General features: G+C 43.3%; 1 protein-coding gene across 3 annotated transcripts in view; it reads left to right on the top strand.

Annotated features, from left to right (window-relative positions):
* Positions 1 to 18,565, top strand: part of catspere (catsper channel auxiliary subunit epsilon) — a 162,149-nt gene that overhangs the window by 131,502 nt on the left and 12,082 nt on the right. For 2 of the 3 annotated variants that reach the window (XM_062974766.1, XM_062974774.1), the window contains 5 exons: positions 4,167 to 4,208; positions 6,442 to 6,478; positions 6,561 to 6,640; positions 9,717 to 9,816; positions 14,169 to 14,273. In XM_062974766.1, coding sequence (XP_062830836.1) covers positions 4,167 to 4,208; positions 6,442 to 6,478; positions 6,561 to 6,640; positions 9,717 to 9,816; positions 14,169 to 14,273 — 364 coding nt within the window. Of the gene's footprint in view, positions 1 to 4,166; positions 4,209 to 6,441; positions 6,479 to 6,560; positions 6,641 to 9,716; positions 9,817 to 14,168; positions 14,274 to 14,524; positions 14,593 to 17,198; positions 18,313 to 18,565 lie in introns of those variants that run through there. The other variant, XM_062974770.1, reaches the window with a different exon arrangement.

The following is an 18,565-nucleotide window of genomic DNA, read 5'->3' as shown; positions in this document are numbered from 1 at the left end:
ATAATCCGGATTAAATCAAAAGTGCTTACTTCAGCCTGGCAAACAATGCAAACAAAAGAGAATCAGCAGGAGTGAGAATGTAAACAACAGACTGGTGGCAGATTCCTCTCTGCTATTCAGAAACAGCAGGGGAATAAACCAGGCTTGTTTATTCCTTCCTGCAGCGAACGAAAAGCGTGGTCGTAGTCAGGGTAACGGCAGTCAGCAGGGTCCCAATCCGGTCCAGAGGTCTTTAGCCAAGCGTAGTCGTCAAGGAATCCAAAGGTCTCACCGATAGCCAGCAGAAGGGATAATCCGGAATCGAAGTCAGTCAGTCCAGCGTCAATCCAGTGTGAGTAGGTATTGCCCGTCAAAAAGACGACGGAGGTCCAAGCTATCGAAATTAAACACAAGTTGCACAGAGAAAAACCCCGCACAGTTCCTCCCGCCGTCGATGCCCAGTGTCCTTGGTAAACTTACGTATCCAGTAACAAAGCACACCCGTCTTCAGGAAGTTCCCCAACAAAAGCCCAAGCGTTCGTCCAGATTACCTTACCCAACGCAATTAGACATTGATCCCAAACCCCATTTTATCCCAGTTCAAGCTCATCATCGCTGTCAGCTGCCATCCCAATTCCAGGCGCCCCAACATCATCATCCTCATCAGAGCTTAAGCACCTTTGACTACGCCCCACAGCATCCCCAGCTGTGGATCCCGCTCCATCCCTCCAGCCAGTCCATGGGTCTGATCCTGCAACCCGCCAATCACCTCCCACGTTTTCATTGCCTGTTTCCCCAACACCCAAATCCTCCCTCACACGAGTCCATTCCATGTCGTCCTCCTCCGAGCTGGCCATCTCTTCCTCCAAACCCTCAGAAAACCCCTCAAATGAGTCCTCATCTGTCGGTTCTGCAAACAAATCCCGGAGCCGCTTTCTTTCACGCTCCTCGAAGGAGTCTGACTCTCGAGGAGTCTTACGACCCCTTCTTCTATTACCGGAGCCCGAAGGCTCAACCATAACAGACACAGAGAGTGAAATTCCATATGGTGGCTAAGGTTTGTGCTATAAATTTTGATTTGGGCAAACTGTAAATTAGTATGACACCTGAATCATGGGAAATCTTTGCAGATATTTCCATTCCAATTATTCAGATTCCAATTATACAATAATTATTTTCATCTGCAGCCATAAAATCAACATATTCTAAAACAAAAATAAAGTAGGCGATCATTGCATTTTCAGTATTACCAAAGTTATCATCCAAAGGATTATCAAAGTTATCATCCAAACGATTATCAAAGTTCTCATCTAAGGAACTCAGATTCTCCTTTTTTAATCTTTGTAATAACTTTGAATTGTACCATAGTTTGAGATATGATAACTGAGTTTGGCCAAATCTATGCTGCCATTATCATGCAGATTGAACAGTGTTATGGATTTTGAAGAGGCAAGAATAGAAGGCAAAAGGGAGAAACGTACCAAGAGGAAGGCATGTCAAACAAACCCTTGTCAGGACTGCCTTCTATCTGGAAATCTACATTTGTGAAAAATGATGCAGATCCAGAATAGGTCTCCACAGTCACTTTCAGACCACTGCCAAAACTCTACCCTTGGAACAAGTGATCACCTATGGTGATAATCAGTGTAAACTCATATAATGCAGATAAACTGCTTTAAACTGGATTATCTATACACACAATAAAAGTGAAAATCTGTATGTGGCACAGGTGTCCATTCACACAGACAGCATCTGGCCTCCACAAATAGCCTATAGTTTCCAGTGCTGAAGAGCCACCAAGTCACTCCCTCCAAGGACATTGCAGGTTACAGCAAGCACATTCCAATGTTCCTTTCTCTCTCCATTTGCATGACCCTGCCCACTGCCTCTCCCTTAACCCTTTCCTATCCTTTCCAATCGCACACAGCCGCCCTGAGTCCCTTTGGATGAGAAGGGGGGGGGATATGAATGTGAGAAATAATTAAACAAATAGAGGAATTGATCAGCATCTGAACATACCATGTTTCCCCGAAAATAAGACAGTGTCTTATATTAATTTTTGTTCCCAAAGATGTGCTAGGTCTTATTTTCAGGTGATGTCTTAGTTTTCCATGAAGAAGAATTCACATTTAATGTTGAACAAAAAATGAACATTTTATATACTGTACAGTAGTTGTCATCACAAACTAGCATAACCAGACAAACTGTGAATCCTATTAATAATTTCTTGTTACTACCATTATTTCCATGTATAACACTCTATGATACGTACATTTACCAATCCTGAATGTTCTGGTTTGGCGGGCATGCTTCCAAGCAAACACTCTGCTAGGTCTTACTTTCGGGGGAGGCCTTATATTTAGCAATTCAGCAAAACCTCTACTAGGTCTTATTTTCTGGGGATGTCTTATTTTAGGGGAAACAGGGTAGTGGAGAAAGAGGTTTGGGGAGAATTCATGATTTATTGGAGTTGTAGGGACTAGGATGTATAGTTCACCTTCAATCTAAGAGCACTCTGAACTGCACCAGTGATTGACCTGAAACTAACTTGGCACACAGATCCAACATGGCCAAATTTTCATATTAGCGGGATTTTGAGGTGATTGACCTTGACAACCAGAAGTTATAGTTCATCCATATTCAGAGAACACTGAACCCACCTGATGATGGATCTGGACCAAACTTGGCACACAAATTCAACATGGTCAACTGGAAACACTGGTGGACTTTGGGGGTGGACTCTGGGAGTTATAGTTCACCTGTATTCCATGAGCCCTCTGAACCCTAACAGTGACTGATATGGACCAAACTTGGCACACAAACCCAACGCTGCCAACTTGGGGTGATTGACCTTGGCATCAGAGAGTTATAGTTCACCCATATTCAGAAAACACTGAACCCAGCAAGTGATAGATTTGGACCAAACTTGGCACACAGACCCAACATGGCCAACTGCAAATACTGCCAGACTTTGCGGGTGAATGACCTTGGCATCAGAGAGTAATAGTTCACCTGTATTCAGAGAACACTAACCCCAGCAAGCGACGGATCTGGACCAAACTTGGCACACAGGGCCAACATGGCCAACTGTGAATCCTAGCAGGTGTTTCAGGAAGATTGCCCTGGGAATCTGGGACTTGTAGTTCACCCTTATCCAGAGAGCACTGAACCTAGCTGACAACGGATCTGGACCAAACTTGCCACACAGATCCAACATGGCCAACTGTGAATACTGGGGGAGTATTGGGAGGATTGACCCAAGATTTTTGGGGACTGTAGTTCACCCACATCCTTATGCATTTTCTAATGGGTGCCTTCATTTAAAAAAAAACAGAAAAGACTGTGTGTTTTTTTTTAAAGAAATAACGTAACTTATAACCAAATTGATATTACCTAACATTGAAAAACAAACAAGGCCCTTTTCAAATAACCCAGGCATCCCCCCCCCCCAAATTTTCAAAACCCCTCCCAAAAAATTTTCTGGCTACGGCCCTGTAAACAATGCTAGTTCAAATGACTTGCAGAGACACACCCTTATGATCCCTTGAGGGGAATCTCTGCAGAGGACAGAAGATGCATATAAGAAGAGATTTATGTAAAACATCTTATTCATTGCAGATTTTAGGAGAATAAAGGACTAAAATAAAGATAGATGTGCATAAGGATCAGACCATTTCAGGGAAATAAAGTGTTACTATACATTTGTTACTCTCCCTTATGGCAGTTGATTTGTAATTGTTCTTCATGTGAATTCCAGAATAATGTAATGTTGAAGGCTTTCATGGCCAGAATCACTGGGGTGTTGTGTGGTCTCCAGGCTATACGGCCATATTCTAGCAGCAATTTCTCCTAACGTTTTGCCTGCATCTGTGGCTGGCATCTTCAGAAAATCCAGCATAGTTGGTAGAAAAGTATCTGCCATTTAGCACTTGTTCTTAGATACACATCCTGTCATTTTTTGCATCATAAACAGCCACCAGATTTCTCCTTGCAACAGCAAGTATTCTATTTTTCTTTTTCCATCCCCCCCTTTCTTTTTTGAAGAAATGTTTTTGGTGAAGCATATTTGTAGTTTTGTGGCATGTATAGAATACTTTAAAAACGCCTTTCAAAAATATTGTCAAGACAGCTTCAGCTTTATTTAAAGCTTCAGATAATCTTTATTATATTTTCCTGTTTTATTGCAGAAAACCTACTGAATGTGAAAATATTACCTTTACAATACCTTGGTAAGAAATGTTTACAAAGTGCAGTCAAACTAAACTGTAATGTTGAGGGGGCTGGAAAGGTATGGTCATCTGACTGACTTGAGTTTTAAGTAAAGCAACATACATTATTTCACCTCTTCCCAAACAGACAGTCAGCACTGTGAGAGCTTTAAGAATACTGATCTGCTACATATGTGTATGACAGACAAACAAACAGGGAAACAGACCTGATCTCTTACACACACCTCATACACACACATGGACAAACTAAATGAATACTATCACTTTCAGAGCTGCCATGATCAATCTTTTCTTCAATAAAGGCAAAAGCATCTAACAACAATCCATTCCCCTCAATGGATTGTTACCTTGACGTGGTGAGGGGGCTTGCGTGTTCCAATGAACCTGCGGGCACAACCACGGGAGTCACACACTCCCAGGAGTGGCCACAGGGGAGGATCCAGACCAAGAACAATCCGAAGACCCAAAGACCTCAACGGCAGAGCAGGCAGAGGATAACATGGAACATGTTACAACAGCTGTGAAGGCGGAAGAAGGCTGCAACAGACTGAGAAGCCACTCTCGTTGTGTTAATCACACCACTGCTGGAACCTCAATCTGTGAAGACTGTGTGTTGACCAGCCGTGCACCAACCTCCACACATTAAAAAAAAAATCACGCACAGGCATCTTCCAAGAAATGGAGGACCATCATCCTCGAACTACGAGGGATCGCCTAAGAAATGCAGATGTCTGATTTCTCTCTTACATTTCCTGAGACCATTATGGAGAATGTAGCCAGCTGTTGATTGACAGTTGATAATATTGATGCAGAACTCTATATTATGTGATTTTTCCCCACAGGGTTTTGTTTTAGGATTTTTAAAATTTTTAAATAAACTTTATTTTGAATTTAAGATTCCAAAATGGAAAGAGAATCTTCTTCATTCTTTCCAAACTGTTTTCCAGTCCTAGTGTTCCCACTATGCTTATACCCATCACAATTGTATATATTGCACTGAAGATAATAGCAAGAAGGCTGGGCAGATTTTGAAAGCACAATATTTCACTGAAATTAAATTCAGTGAAATATTGTTCTGAATTTTAAAAAACCCTCTCTTCTTTCCCAGCTCAAAACATTGCCTCCATCTTCAAACTGCAGTCTCAGTGACAACATTTACTAGAATAAACGATCTTAACAGACTAGAGAGATGGGCTGAAACTAACAAAATGCCCTTGCTCATTGAGCCTAAACTGATTAGGTAAAAACTCAGGAAGCTACCCAAGCATGGATCTTCTACAACTTTTTCAATCTTCTAGCTTTTCCAGTATTCCCATTGCTCACTACATGTTCATTTTCATCAGTAGTTCAGGGGTCTTTTCATACCTTTCATTCATCATGTGATTTTCTATACCAGAAGAACCAGATCTAATGATAATAGACTTTGTTTATGGAGAAATCCATGTCTGTCTCGGGTCTGTTTCTGGGTTCGTTCTTGTGGCACATGCCCTCATGAGCTCATTTTAGAGTTCTAGTTTATTTATTTATTTATTTATTTATTTTATTTCCATCATTTATATGCCACCCTTCTCACCCGAAGGGACTCAGGGCGGCTCATAATCTGGCAAATTCGATGCCGGTATACAGTACAAAAATAAACATAGCAATTAAAACAATCAATTTAAAACAATCCAATAAATACATTTAAAACAGTATAATAAAATACTTAATCCATTCGTCCACATAAACCTTGCACGTAAACCTTAGTCCGGACCGAGTTAAAGCCATAATAATTCATTCATTAAACGCTTGTTCGCAAAGCCAGGTCTTCACCTTTTTTCTGAAACTCAGAAGGGATGGAGCCTGCCGGATGTCACTGGGGAGGGAGTTCCACAGTTCCACCCTTTCTTTATACATTAAGGGAAGGGAGGGGGTTGGTGCAGAATGGAACACACCAGATGTTTGACTGTAGTTTTCATCAGCTGTAACTAGCATAGCCCATGGAGGTGAATGCTGGGAGACCCAATAAGACAGTTGCACATAGTTCACCCTTTTCTAGACAATAAACTGCTGCTTCATTCTAAAGTGACAAAGATTAATAATATGCTACTTAGTGCTGAAGATAAAGAAAGGCCGAGATGCTGAATAGTTTATTATTCACTATTACTTTATCCAAAAAGAAGAGGCTACGGTAGTTTATGTGACTCTGTACAATGTCAACATCAATTCAGAATTCATTTTTCTGTCCCATTAGGAGCTCTCTGATAAACCCAACAAAGGAGGAAGATGTGGTAAGAATTACACATTTAATTCAAATGAGCTAATGATGCAAATGCAAGTAAGTAAATCCATATTAAATTACCTTTTCCACAGGAAATAAACTATGATATTAAAACCTATGGTTGTCCACTAGAGGTTGATTATGAAGAAACATTTCGGCCGACAGTTCTCTTGTAAGTAAAAATGAAGCATTGTGGATATCAGCAATTAACGGCAGTTTCTGAGGATGTATCGAGCGCATCTGCTTGTCCAGTTTTGTTGGATTCATTTCAATTGGTTGAGCTCAAGGATGTGGACAAGATCCTTGGAGAGGCGAGACCGACTACATGCATCCTGGACCCCTGCCCATCCTGGCTGGTGAGAGAAGCCAGAGGGGGATTGGCCGAGTGGGTGAAGGTGGTGGTGAATGCCTCCCTTTGGGAGGGCAAGTTTCCAGCGAGCCTAAAAATGGCTGTGATCAAGCGGCTGTTGAAAAAGCCATCACTGGATCCCCCAATCAACTTTCGGCCTATCTCCAATCTCCCCTATTTGGGCAAGGTCCTGGAACATGTGGTTGCCTCTCAGCTCCAGGGATTCTTGGTTGACACTGACTTTCTGGATCCGGCGCAGTCTGGCTTCAGGCCGGGGCATGGTACCGAGACAGCCTTCGTCGCCTTAGTTGATGATCTTCGCCGGGAACTGTACAGGGCGAGTGTGTCCCTGCTGGTTCTGCTGGACCTCTCAGCGGCCTTCAATACCGTTGATCACGGTATCCTTCTGGGACGCCTCGCGGGAATGGGACTTGGAGGTACTGTTCTGCAGTGGCTCCGCTCATTCCTGGAGGGTCGGTCCCAGATGGTGTCATTGAGGGACGCCTGCTCGGCCCCACAACCGTTGACTTGTGGGGTCCCGCAGGGCTCTGTATTGTCTCCCATGTTGTTTACCATCTACATGAAGCTGCTGGGAGAGATCATCCAGAGTTTCGGGGTCCGGTGTCATCTGTACGCAGATGATGTCCAGCTCTGTCACTCCTTCCCACCTGTCACTAAGGAGGCTGTTCAGGTCCTGTTCAGGTCCTGTTCAGGTCCTTGGCCTCTGTGTCGGACTGGATGAGGGCCAACAAATTGAAATTGAATCCAGACAAGACAGAGGTCCTCCTGGTCAGTAGGAAGGCCGAACAGGGTATAGGGTTACAGCCTGTGCTGGATGGGGTCACACTCCCCCTGAAGGAGCAGGTGCGCAGTCTGGGGGTGATCCTAGACTCATAGTTGAGCCTGGAGCCCCAGGTCTCAGCGGTGGCTAGGGGAGCCTTCGCACAGTTAAAACTTGTGCGCCAGCTGCAACCGTACCTTGAGAAGCCAGATTTGGCCACGGTGGTCCACGCTCTCGTTACATCCCATTTAGACTACTGCAATGCACTCTACGTGGGGCTGCCTTTGAAGACTGTTCGGAAGCTTCAATTAGTTCAACGGGAGGCTGCTAGGTTAATAACTGGAGCGGCGTTCAGGGAGCGTACTACTCCTCTGTTACACCAGCTCCACTGGCTGCCGATTAGCTACCGAGCACAATTCAAGGTGCTGGCTTTAGCCTATAACGCTCTAAACGGTTCTGGCCCAGCCTATCTGTCTGAACGTGTCTCCCGCTACGACCCACCTCGAAGCTTAAGATCATCAGATGAGGCCCTGCTCACGGTCCCATTAGCCTCACAGGTATGGCTGGCGGAGACGAGAGACAGGGCTTTTTCAGTAGTGACTCCCCCCCCCCCATGGAACACCCTCCCCACTGAAGTCAGGCAGGCTCCCTCCCTCCTTCCGTAGGAAGGTTAAAACTTGGTTATGGGGCCAGGCTTTTGAATAATAATTGGCAGGGTTAATTATTATCATGTACGCTGAACTCAATCAACAGACCCAGTTTTTTTTTTAACTGAACACGCCTACTTGTATGTGTTTTATGAATACTGATGTAAGTTAATAATTTTTAACTGATTTATATTGCACTGTATAATTTTTATATATGCGTTTTATTGTAAGCCGCCCTGAGTCCCCTGTTGGGTGAGAAGGGCGGGATATAAATATTGTAAATAAATAAATAAATATCCAGAAAAAGACAGCTTTCTGCCCTGATCCTGGGAAAGAAACACCAAGCAGATTTGGGCTTGTCTACACCATATAGTGCAGTTTGAAACTGCATTGTATGGCCAGTAAAGACTCATATAACACCATTCTGTGCAGTTAAACTGCATCATATAAGTCTACACTGATTTCCGGAACAGGACTTGTGGATGACAACAAATCATTTAATCCATCCTCTACTTCTTTTTACTGTAATGGAAACATGCTCTTTTTTTTTAGTTATATGACTAACAAATAATCTAAAGTATCCAGATACTGTCTGATTCAGGAAGCTAATCAGGGTCAGCTCTGGCTAGTACTTGGATGGGAGGCTGCTAATGAATAGCAGGAACTGTAGGCTATCTATATATATAAAAGGGTTATGAAATTTCGGCCTAGGACGAAACAACAAAACTACACATCCCAGAAACACTAAACTTGGCAGCACAACCCCTCATCCATGCCTCTACGTTCATACAACAAAAAGAAAAGAAAAATAAAGTCCTAATTAGAGGGAGAGGAATAATTGTTTTTATCCAATTGCTGACAGGAGGCTAAGCTCCGCCAACTTGGTCTCCTAGCAACCCACTCAGCCCCGGGGACAGGCAGAGTTAGGCTTCACTTAGGCCTCTTCCACACTGCCTATAAAATACAGATTATCAGATTTTAACTGGATTATATGGCAGTGTAGATTCAAGGCCCTTCCACACAGCTATATAACCCATTTATAATCTTATATTATCTGCTTTGAACTGGATTATCTTGACTCCACACTACCATATAATCCACTTCAGTGTGCATTTTATCCAGCTGTGTAGAAGGGGCCTCATACTTCGCCACAGCAACGCGTGGCCGGGCACAGCTAGTGCTTCATAAGAAGGAACTGGTAACACCTCTGAGTATCCCTTACCTAAGAAAATGCTATGAAATTCATGGGGACGCACATACACACACACTATAAAAACAGAAAGGAAAAGAGAATTGACCACAAAGGGTTACATCTCTCATTTCTCAGTAAGAAACACTAATTTTATTGGCAAAAGAGTAGTGTCATCCAGACTTTGAAAATATGTTGCTCTCTGGATCACAAACAGGAAGACCTTGAGTATTTCTTTTACGCTTTCTGAGAATATGTTTTACCTAATTTTGTTGTTTTCAGATATATGGGTGAGCGAGCTATTGGTACTGTTGAAGCAAACTACGTACTGTGGGAAATGAATGGCAGAAATGACTTTAACTACAACTCAACTATGGAACAGGTCATTGATTTGTAATACTCCTTTGTTGTAGATATGGGTATGTGAACAGGCTCTCATGAAAATGTATGTTTGAATATGTTTTTTTTTCCATAGAGGCAAAGGCCTTCACAGTATTGGTAGTCCACTTACATAAAAAATGGTGCTTCAATGTAGGTGTTTATTGATGTTGTGACCAATCCTATTAGCAGTTCTGTTGCACTGACATGACATTTCATCAGCATGCACATGTAACTGAGTTAGAAAAGAATAAGTTCATCAAACCACTCTATTAGAACCACAGCAACTTCCTCAGCGATTCCTCAGAGATGTTCCCCTGGCAGACTTGAGCTGAGACATGGTTGCAACTTTCCATGTTTGTGGACTGGTGCATCATATTGAAAAGGTTATGTTTTCAATTTTCTTATTTGCCCCCCACTTCCATAGTTGAATTAGCTTTCTAACTGGCACCTCATTCAAAGAACTTAAGTTACAGGTAAACAGTCTGCCCCTCTTCATTTCTTACCACACTGTACTTGCAGCTAAAGGCCTCTTCCAGTCAGTGGCAGCCTAGCTTTATAAGAAGCCCACGTTGATCTACCAACTCAGCCATCATTACTATGTCTTCATCTGGAGCAAAGGCCCCTCTGACCTTTTTGGTTTCTTAATTCCACCAGATGTATAAAAATCCAAAGGATAGTAATGTAGTGGAGCTTTTCTTAAAAATGAGATACTGAATGCATAACTGCAAATAACACCAGCATGGAGAAAAAATAAGAGAAGTACGGTATAAAGAAACCAGAATCGATGTCCATAGAACTTTTATCTGAGCTAAGATTTAAAAGAGACATAAACAAGAAGTCGGAAAGGGTGGAAATCACCAAAGAGAAATTCAAACAAATAACCAATAAATGTAGGGAAATGGATCAAAAGGCTTAAAAAAATGAGCTTTAGCTTTCCAGAGAAATTTAAAACAATAAAAAGAAGTTCTTTGGTTATATCAGTAGAAAAAGGAAGAACAAGGAAATGGCAGAGCCTCTGAGTGGAGTGGATGGCGAAATTCTGACGGAGGAGGGGGAAAAGGCATCATTACTTGACACCTTCTTTGTCTAAGTCTTCTCTCAAAAGGAAATTTGTATTCATCTGAGCAATATGGGGCAGATGAGGCAATAGAGGAAATGCAACCCAAAAATCGGTAGATAAGTCGTCATGGAATACCTGGCTACTCTAAATGAATGCAGGTGTCCAGGGCCAGAAGTACTACATCCAAGAATATTGAACAAACCAGCAGAAGTAATTTCAGAACCACTGACGACAATATTTGAGAATTCTTGGAGAACAGGAAAAGTCACAGCAGACTGGAGGAGCACAAATGTCCCTATCTTCAAGAAGGGGGAGGGGGGGAAGATGACCCAAGCAATTACTGTCCAATCAGCTTGACATAAATACCAGGAAAGATCCTGGAGCAGATAATTAAGGAGGCAGTTTGTTGTAATCACTTAGAAAAGAATGCTGTGATCACTAAAGGCAACATAGATTTCTCAAAAACAAGTCATGGCAGATTAATCTTACCTCTTTTTTTGATAGAGTTATAAGCTTGGTAGATGCAGGGAATGCTGTACCTTGATTTCAGTAAGGCCTTTCACAAGGTCATCTTACAAACTAGTAAAATGTGGGCTGGACAATGCTACTGTTAGGTGAATTTGTAATTGCTGCCTGCTGTAAGGCTGCCCCAAGTCCCCTTTTTAGGGTGAGAAGAGTGGGGTTACAAATATGTTAAATAAATAAATAAATGGCTAAGTGACAAAACCCAAAGGGTGCTCACCAATGGTTTCTCTTCATCCTGGAAATAAGTGACTAGTGGGGTGTTGACTATTGTGTTGTCCTCTTCTTTCTCTGAGGAGGAGTTGGAAAGAAGAGAAAGCTGAAGAGGAAGGGGCTGGGGATTCTGGGCAGATGGTCAGGCCTGCTTGGGAGGAAGAAGAGGAGGAGGGAGACACGCTGGTTATTCCTACCTTTTAAGAACACTGAAGGGAGCAACAAGCAAGGCGTAGGTCAGCCAATATTGCTGAAAGACACACAGCAATCAGACCACTCCCTAGAGATACATATGCTGTGGGCTAGGGCCTTCAATCAGAAGCAGAGGAATAGCCCGTCGCTGGCAGCAACCGATCCAACCACCTAGCCTTTGATCCTGAAATTGTTCTTGCATGAAGCCTTGCCTCTGTAAGTGATTTTGCCTTAGTGAAGAAACTACCAAAGACTCTTATTTTGCTCAGTCACAAGACTTTTGATTTGCTTTCATGAACGTGTTCTTGTTGCTTTAATTTTGTTGAAGTAAAGCTTTTTGAGTGTCTTTAAACTTGGCTACAAGGCTATTCTTGGGCAAAACAGGACATTGACAGATTCTGTCTGGGCTCCAGTGCTATTCAATATCTTTATTACTGGATTGGATGAAGGTTTAGAGGCCATGTTTATCAAGTTTGTAGATGATATCAAATTGATAGAGGTAGCTAACACTCCAGAAGACAGTATCAAAATTCAAAACAACCTGAACAAATTAGAGAGCTGGGTCAAAATTAACAAAGTGAATTTCAACAAGAAAAAATCTAAGATACTACACTTAGGGAGAAAAAAATGAAAGGCACAGATACAGGATGGGTAATGCCTTGCTCAATAACAGTACATGTGAAAAAGATCTTGGGAGTCTTAATGGATAACAAGTTAAACTTGAGCCAACAATGTCATGCAGCAGCTAAAACAGCTAATGGGAAATTTGGGCTGCTTTCTGACTGTAAGAATTGTTCAACACTGGAACTCACTACCGCTGAGTGTGGTGGAGACTCCTTCTTTGGAGGCTTTTAAACAGAGGCAGGGGGTTGGACTAGATCAGTGATTCCCAAAGTGGGCACTACCGCCCCCTGGTGGGCACTGCAGCTATCCAGGGGGCGGTGATGGACACGGGGGCGGGGCCAGAGGAAGGGCATGACTTCTTCCTGAGAGCCCGAGACAGGGTTGATAATCTATACCTCTCCTGAGGCGTTTGTTGGTACACAGAGGGCAGAGCTAGGGAAGGGGGCGGGGCCTCCTTCCAAGAGCCTAAGACAGGGCTGAGCCTGTATACCTCCCCTGAGGTGCTTGTTAGAACACAGGGGCAGTGTATAGAGGTCCAGCCCCGTCAGGCCCTTGGGAAGAGGCCCCATCCCCTCCTCTAGCCCCGCCCCCTGTGTCCTGGCAGGCGCTGCAGGACAGGGATAGAAGCTCAGCCCTGCCTCAGAGCTCATAACAGTAACAGGACAGTAACAGTAACAGTAACAGGACTGGGATGGGCGGCCATCCCAGTCCTGGCCATCCATTTGTGGCCCCACCCACCTCCCCCTCCCAGCCCTGCATCTTGGACTAGGGGAGAGGCTTAGCCCCGCCCTCTTGAGCAGGAGCCACGCCCACCCCTCTAAGCCATCCCCGCCTTTCCAGGGGGCACTGAGTCATTTTTTTCTACAAAGGGGGTGGCAGGCCAAATAAGTTTGGAAACCACTGGACTAGATGATCCATGCATTCTCCTCCAACTCTATGATTCTCTGCTGATTTGTACACTTAGAGCAACATTAATTGAAGGGGGCTGTGCACCCCTTCCTCCCCCCCCCCACACACACACTATCTCACAGATCTTATTCAAAACTCAGAAATAGCTCTTATGATTTGTTCTGTAACATTTTCCTGTACATCGTTTACAAAGGTGCTTGCTACATTCACTTGTCAAATTCAAAGTCTAACAGTACAGCTCTCATATGTAATAGCACAACCTAAACACTTCTGCATGCAAACATTTTAATACATGGTAACATGGGAAACCATGGGTGTTGGTGATATAGTAATTTAAAGGATTAAATTATGATTTTATTGTGTCATCTCAGGGAGCTTTTATTCTTTTTGAAACAATTGCACTCTATATATCACAACAAAAACTTGCTTTGGAATAGAAGTTGAGGTACTATTGTCCTAAGTTTCCCATGTCAGCATATTCCCTATTTTATACTACAGAAGAGTGCAACAATGGGTGTAAATATGTGCAGTTTTCTGGCAGGTTTAAACTACTATACACTGCCAAATCTTCTGTTGGTAAGATAAAGATGTAGACATTTTGTCTTATAAATAGTTTATTTCATAATTTTACTTATTACATTTTTTTAAAAAAAAAATACATTATTATGAGTTTTGTTAGGATAAAAAAGCTATATCTTTAAAATGTTTTCAGTATGTTGCCATTAAATTGTTTGAACACTCATAAAGATTCTATAGCATGGCAAACATAGCATATGCATTTACAGGTTTCTTTGCTATGTGTTTTATTGTATGTATTCATTTTCTTTCAACAGGTACGATGTCTAAATACTGCACAGACCTGGCAAAAAGCAATTGAAAAGATTAACCGTACATCTTCTCTAACACCTGATGAAGTGGAATCACTCTGGGGACCACGTGTAAGAAAAAATATACATAAAAATGCATATTTTTGATAGTTTCACTGTTGGACTAAGATTATGGGAGACTAGGATTTTAATTTCTCACTAAGCAATGGAAATCCACAGGGTGATCACACACTCTAAGCCAGAACCGGCTCTAGGTAATTTTTAGGAGTAGGCGAATAGAATTTTGGCACCCCCCCCCCTGGAATTTTGCTGCCCCCTCCAAACCAATTACTGAAAAATAAATCCCACTTGCCTTGCTACAGACTTTGGCGGTGGCGGCAGCAGCGGCGGCTGCGGGTGAGGCCACGGCGCACGCTGGCATGCAGAGCAGGTGGGTGCACGGTGGCATGGGCCCACCTTCTGGGCAGCGGGCGCACTCTCCACCTGATTGAAGGCTCCCCAGCCACCCTTCCGTGCGGGAGATTGGAAGCCCTGCACACGCGCACAGGCCCATCGCCCATTTTGGCCGATGGGCCTGTGTGTGTGTGCAGGGCTTCCATTCGCCCGCATGGACAGGTGGCTAGCGGGCCTTCTGTGTCCGCATGGGCGATTGGAAGCCCTGCGCACACGCACAGGCCCATTGCCCATTTGGCTATTGTTGCTGCTGTTATTATTATTTATTTTGGTGAAGATAAATATTCAAATATGGAAACCACATCAAATAATTGTTTTTGTTCAAAGATATAACAGTAATAGTCTATATCAATACTAGCTGTGCCCGGCCACGCGTTGCTGTGGCGAAGTATGGTCGTATGGGAAATAAAGTATTGAGGAATTGGTGGTAGTTAAGGTAAAGGGTAAAGGTTTTCCCCTGACCTTAAGTCCAGTCATGTCTGACTCTGGGGGTTGGTGCTCATCTCCATTTCATAGAACCATAGAATCAAAGAATAGTAGAGTTGGAAGAGACCTCATGGGCCATCTAGTCCAACCCCCCCGCTAAGAAGCAGGAAATCTAATCGGATTAGTCTGGCATGACTTGTTTTTGGTAAATCCGTGTTGACTATTAGCAATGACCACATTTGTTTCTAAGTGTTCGCAGACCACTTCCTTAATGATCTTTTCCAGAATCTTGCCTGGTATCGACGTGAGGCTGACCGGATGGTAATTGTTTGGGTCGTTCTTTTTTCCCTTCTTGAAGATAGGGACCACATTCGCCCTCCTCCAATCTGCTGGGACTGCTCCCGTTCTCCAAGAACTCTCGAAGATAATTGCCAGTGGTTCTGAAATAACTTCTGCTAGTTCCTTCAATACTCTTGGATGTAGCTGATCTGGCCCTGGGGACTTGAATTCGTTTAGAGCGGCCAGGTGTTCCTGGACAACTTGTATCCCTATTTGGGGTTGGATTTCCCCCAATCCTTTGTCCATTTCATGTTGCTGAGGTTGAAGATGGCTTTCTTTTTGTGAGAAGACCCAGGGAAAGAAGGCATTAAGTAGTTCTCCCTTTTCCCTTTCCCCTGTCACCATCACCCCATCTTCTCCTCGCAGTGGCGCTATTGCCTCCTTGTTCTTCCTTTTTCTACCAACGTAAGCAAAAAAGCCTTTTTTGTTGTTTTTTATGTCCCTGGCAAGCCTGAGCTCATTTTGTGCTTTAGCCTTGAGAACCTTTTCCCTACAGGAGTTGGCTATACGTTTGAATTCTTCTTTAGTGATTTCTCCCCTTTTCCACTTCTTGTGCATGTCACTTTTGAGTCTTAGCTCGGTTAGAAGTTCTTTGGACATCCATTCTGGCTTCTTTGCACTTGTCTTATTTTTCTTCTTTGTTGGCACTGTTTGCATTTGCGCCTTGAGTATTTCATTTTTTTAAAACTCCCATCCATCCTTAACTCCCTTGTCTTTTAATATTGGCATCCATGGAATGCCACACAATAATTCCTTCATTTTTTGGAAGTCAGCTCTCTTAAAGTCCAGAATGCGTGTTTGACTTGTCTTAGTTTCAGCCTTCCTTCGTATGGCAAACTGCAGGAGCACATGGTCACTTGCTCCTAAGGATCCGACCACTTCGACTGTATTGATCAGGTCTTCCACATTTGTTAAGATTAGATCAAGAGTAGCCGATCCCCTTGTTGCCTCTTCTACCTTCTGGACCATAAAATTGTCTGCAAGGCAAGTGAGGAATTTGTTGGACTTTGTACTCTTGGCCAAGTTTGTTTTCCAGCAGATATCGGGATCGTTGAAATCGCCCATGACTACTATATCTCTTCTTTGTGCCTGTTTGGTCAGCTGTTGACAGAAGGCTTCATCAAGTCCTTCATCCTGACTCGGAGGTCTGTAGTAGACACCCACTACAAGATCTTTTTGAGTCCCGGTTCCCTTAATTCTTATCCAGATGCTTTCAAGCTGGTTTCCCGGATTACAGTCTTGCATTTCTTCTGCAACGTAACTGTTTTTGACATATAAAGCTACTCCCCCTCCTCTCCCCTTTGTTCTATTTCTGTGAAAGAGGTTATAGCCCTCAATGGCTACATTCCAGTGATGGGAGTCATCCCACCAGGTTTCAGTGATGCCTATGACATCGTATGTGTGGTGCTGTGCTAAGAGTTGGAGTTCGTCTTGCTTATTTCAGCTCTGTGCATTAGTGTAAAGACATGTAAGCCCCTGTGACCTCCCCTCGAGCTGTTTATTTGAGATTATTGTGCTCTCTGTACTTGGTCCTTGCTGTGCAGCTCTCCGTTTAGCCTTTTGGCGATTCCCTGTGGTCATGGGTTCGCCAGGCTGTTGTTCCCCTCCCCCAGTGGATCTAGTTGAAAGTGCGCTTGATGAGGTTTGTGAGTCTGTGTGCAAAAAGATGTTTTCCTACTTGTGTGAGATGCACCCCATCACTTGCCAGTAGGCCATCCTCCTGGAAGAGTAGACCATGGTCAAGGAAGCCAAAACGTTCCCCCTGACACCATTTTCTGAGCCAGTTATTGACCTGTACTATTTTTCTGGCCCTTGTAGAGCCATGTCCTACAACGGGGAGGAGGGATGAAAAGATCACATGTACATTACACAGTACATTACAAAGGCATTCGACACAGTGAATTGCAGTGCTCTTTGGACAATCCTCCAAAAAATCGGATGCCCTGACAGATTTGTGAACATCCTGTGGCTCCTCCATGATGACATGATGACAACAGTCTTGGGCTGTAGTGCTCCCAAAGTGACCCATTTAAGGTGGAATCAGGTGTCCTAAGGGGATGTGTTTTTGCCCCAACCTTATTCTCCATCTTCATCACTATAATACTGCACCTTGTTGATGGGAAGCTATCCACAAGCGTGGAAATCATCTATCGGACCGATGACAAGCTATTTAACCTCAACAGACTGGTATTAATTTTAAAACCAAGATCACAACAATATGTTATAGAACTTCAGTATGCTGATGACAACATAGTCTGTGCTCATTCAGAAGAAGACCTACAAGCCACTCTCAACACCTTTGCAGAAGCATATGAAAAACTTGGTCTCTCACTGTACATTGAGAAAACCAAGGTGCTCTCTCAGCAGGCATGAGCCAACCCCTCTGCAATGCTAGAAATACAGCTTAATGGTGTAACATTAGAAAATGTTGACCATTTCTGCTACCTTGGCTACCACCTCTCCACAAAAGTCAACATTGACACTGAAATACAACAACGTTTGAGCTCTGTGAGTGCAGCATTTTCCAAATGAAGCAGAGACTGTTTGAGGATTGGGACATTTGTACTAGTACCAAGATGCTTATTTATAAAGCTATTGTTCTCCCAAACCTGTTATATGCCTATGAAACGCGGACTGTTATGCCCCAGGGCATGGTACATGCATCTGCCATACTGTGTTTGATTTGTAGTTTGGCCCTCTTGGCTTTCTGTACTCTTAGTTATGATGCAATAGCTCCTCCTTTGTAGTTTGGCCCTCTTGGCTTTCTGTACCCCTAGTTATGATGCAATGACTCCCCCCTTCTCTCTCTGGCCTGTACTTCTTCTGAAGAAAGAACATGGCTGCCCAGTCTCTGGGAAACTGTCAATTTTTTTCACCTGCTGTAGTGTGATGTTTAACAAAATTTGCCCCAAATAAAGGACCTGGAATCTTGTTTTGCATCTCTGCAGCTGAGTTGACACTATCTGACAAAATTACTGGTCAAATGAGATTACTACAGACACTCCCACGGCCTCACACTTGCAGGCAGGTTATTGAATCAGAATATGGACCATCTACAGACGTCACACTCAACTTCTGGAACAATTCCATCAGCGTTACCTCCAAAAAATCCTGCAAATCTCATGGGAAGACAGGTGGACAAATGTCAGCATTCTGAAAGAAGCAAATACTATCCTTCGCCTCAA

The sequence above is a fragment of the Anolis carolinensis genome, chromosome 1, assembly GCF_035594765.1.
Source record: "Anolis carolinensis isolate JA03-04 chromosome 1, rAnoCar3.1.pri, whole genome shotgun sequence".
In the NCBI taxonomy this organism is placed as follows: domain Eukaryota; kingdom Metazoa; phylum Chordata; class Lepidosauria; order Squamata; family Dactyloidae; genus Anolis; species Anolis carolinensis.
The sequence above is the reverse complement of the archived record's forward strand: the minus strand, read 5'-3'. Positions and strand labels throughout refer to the sequence as shown.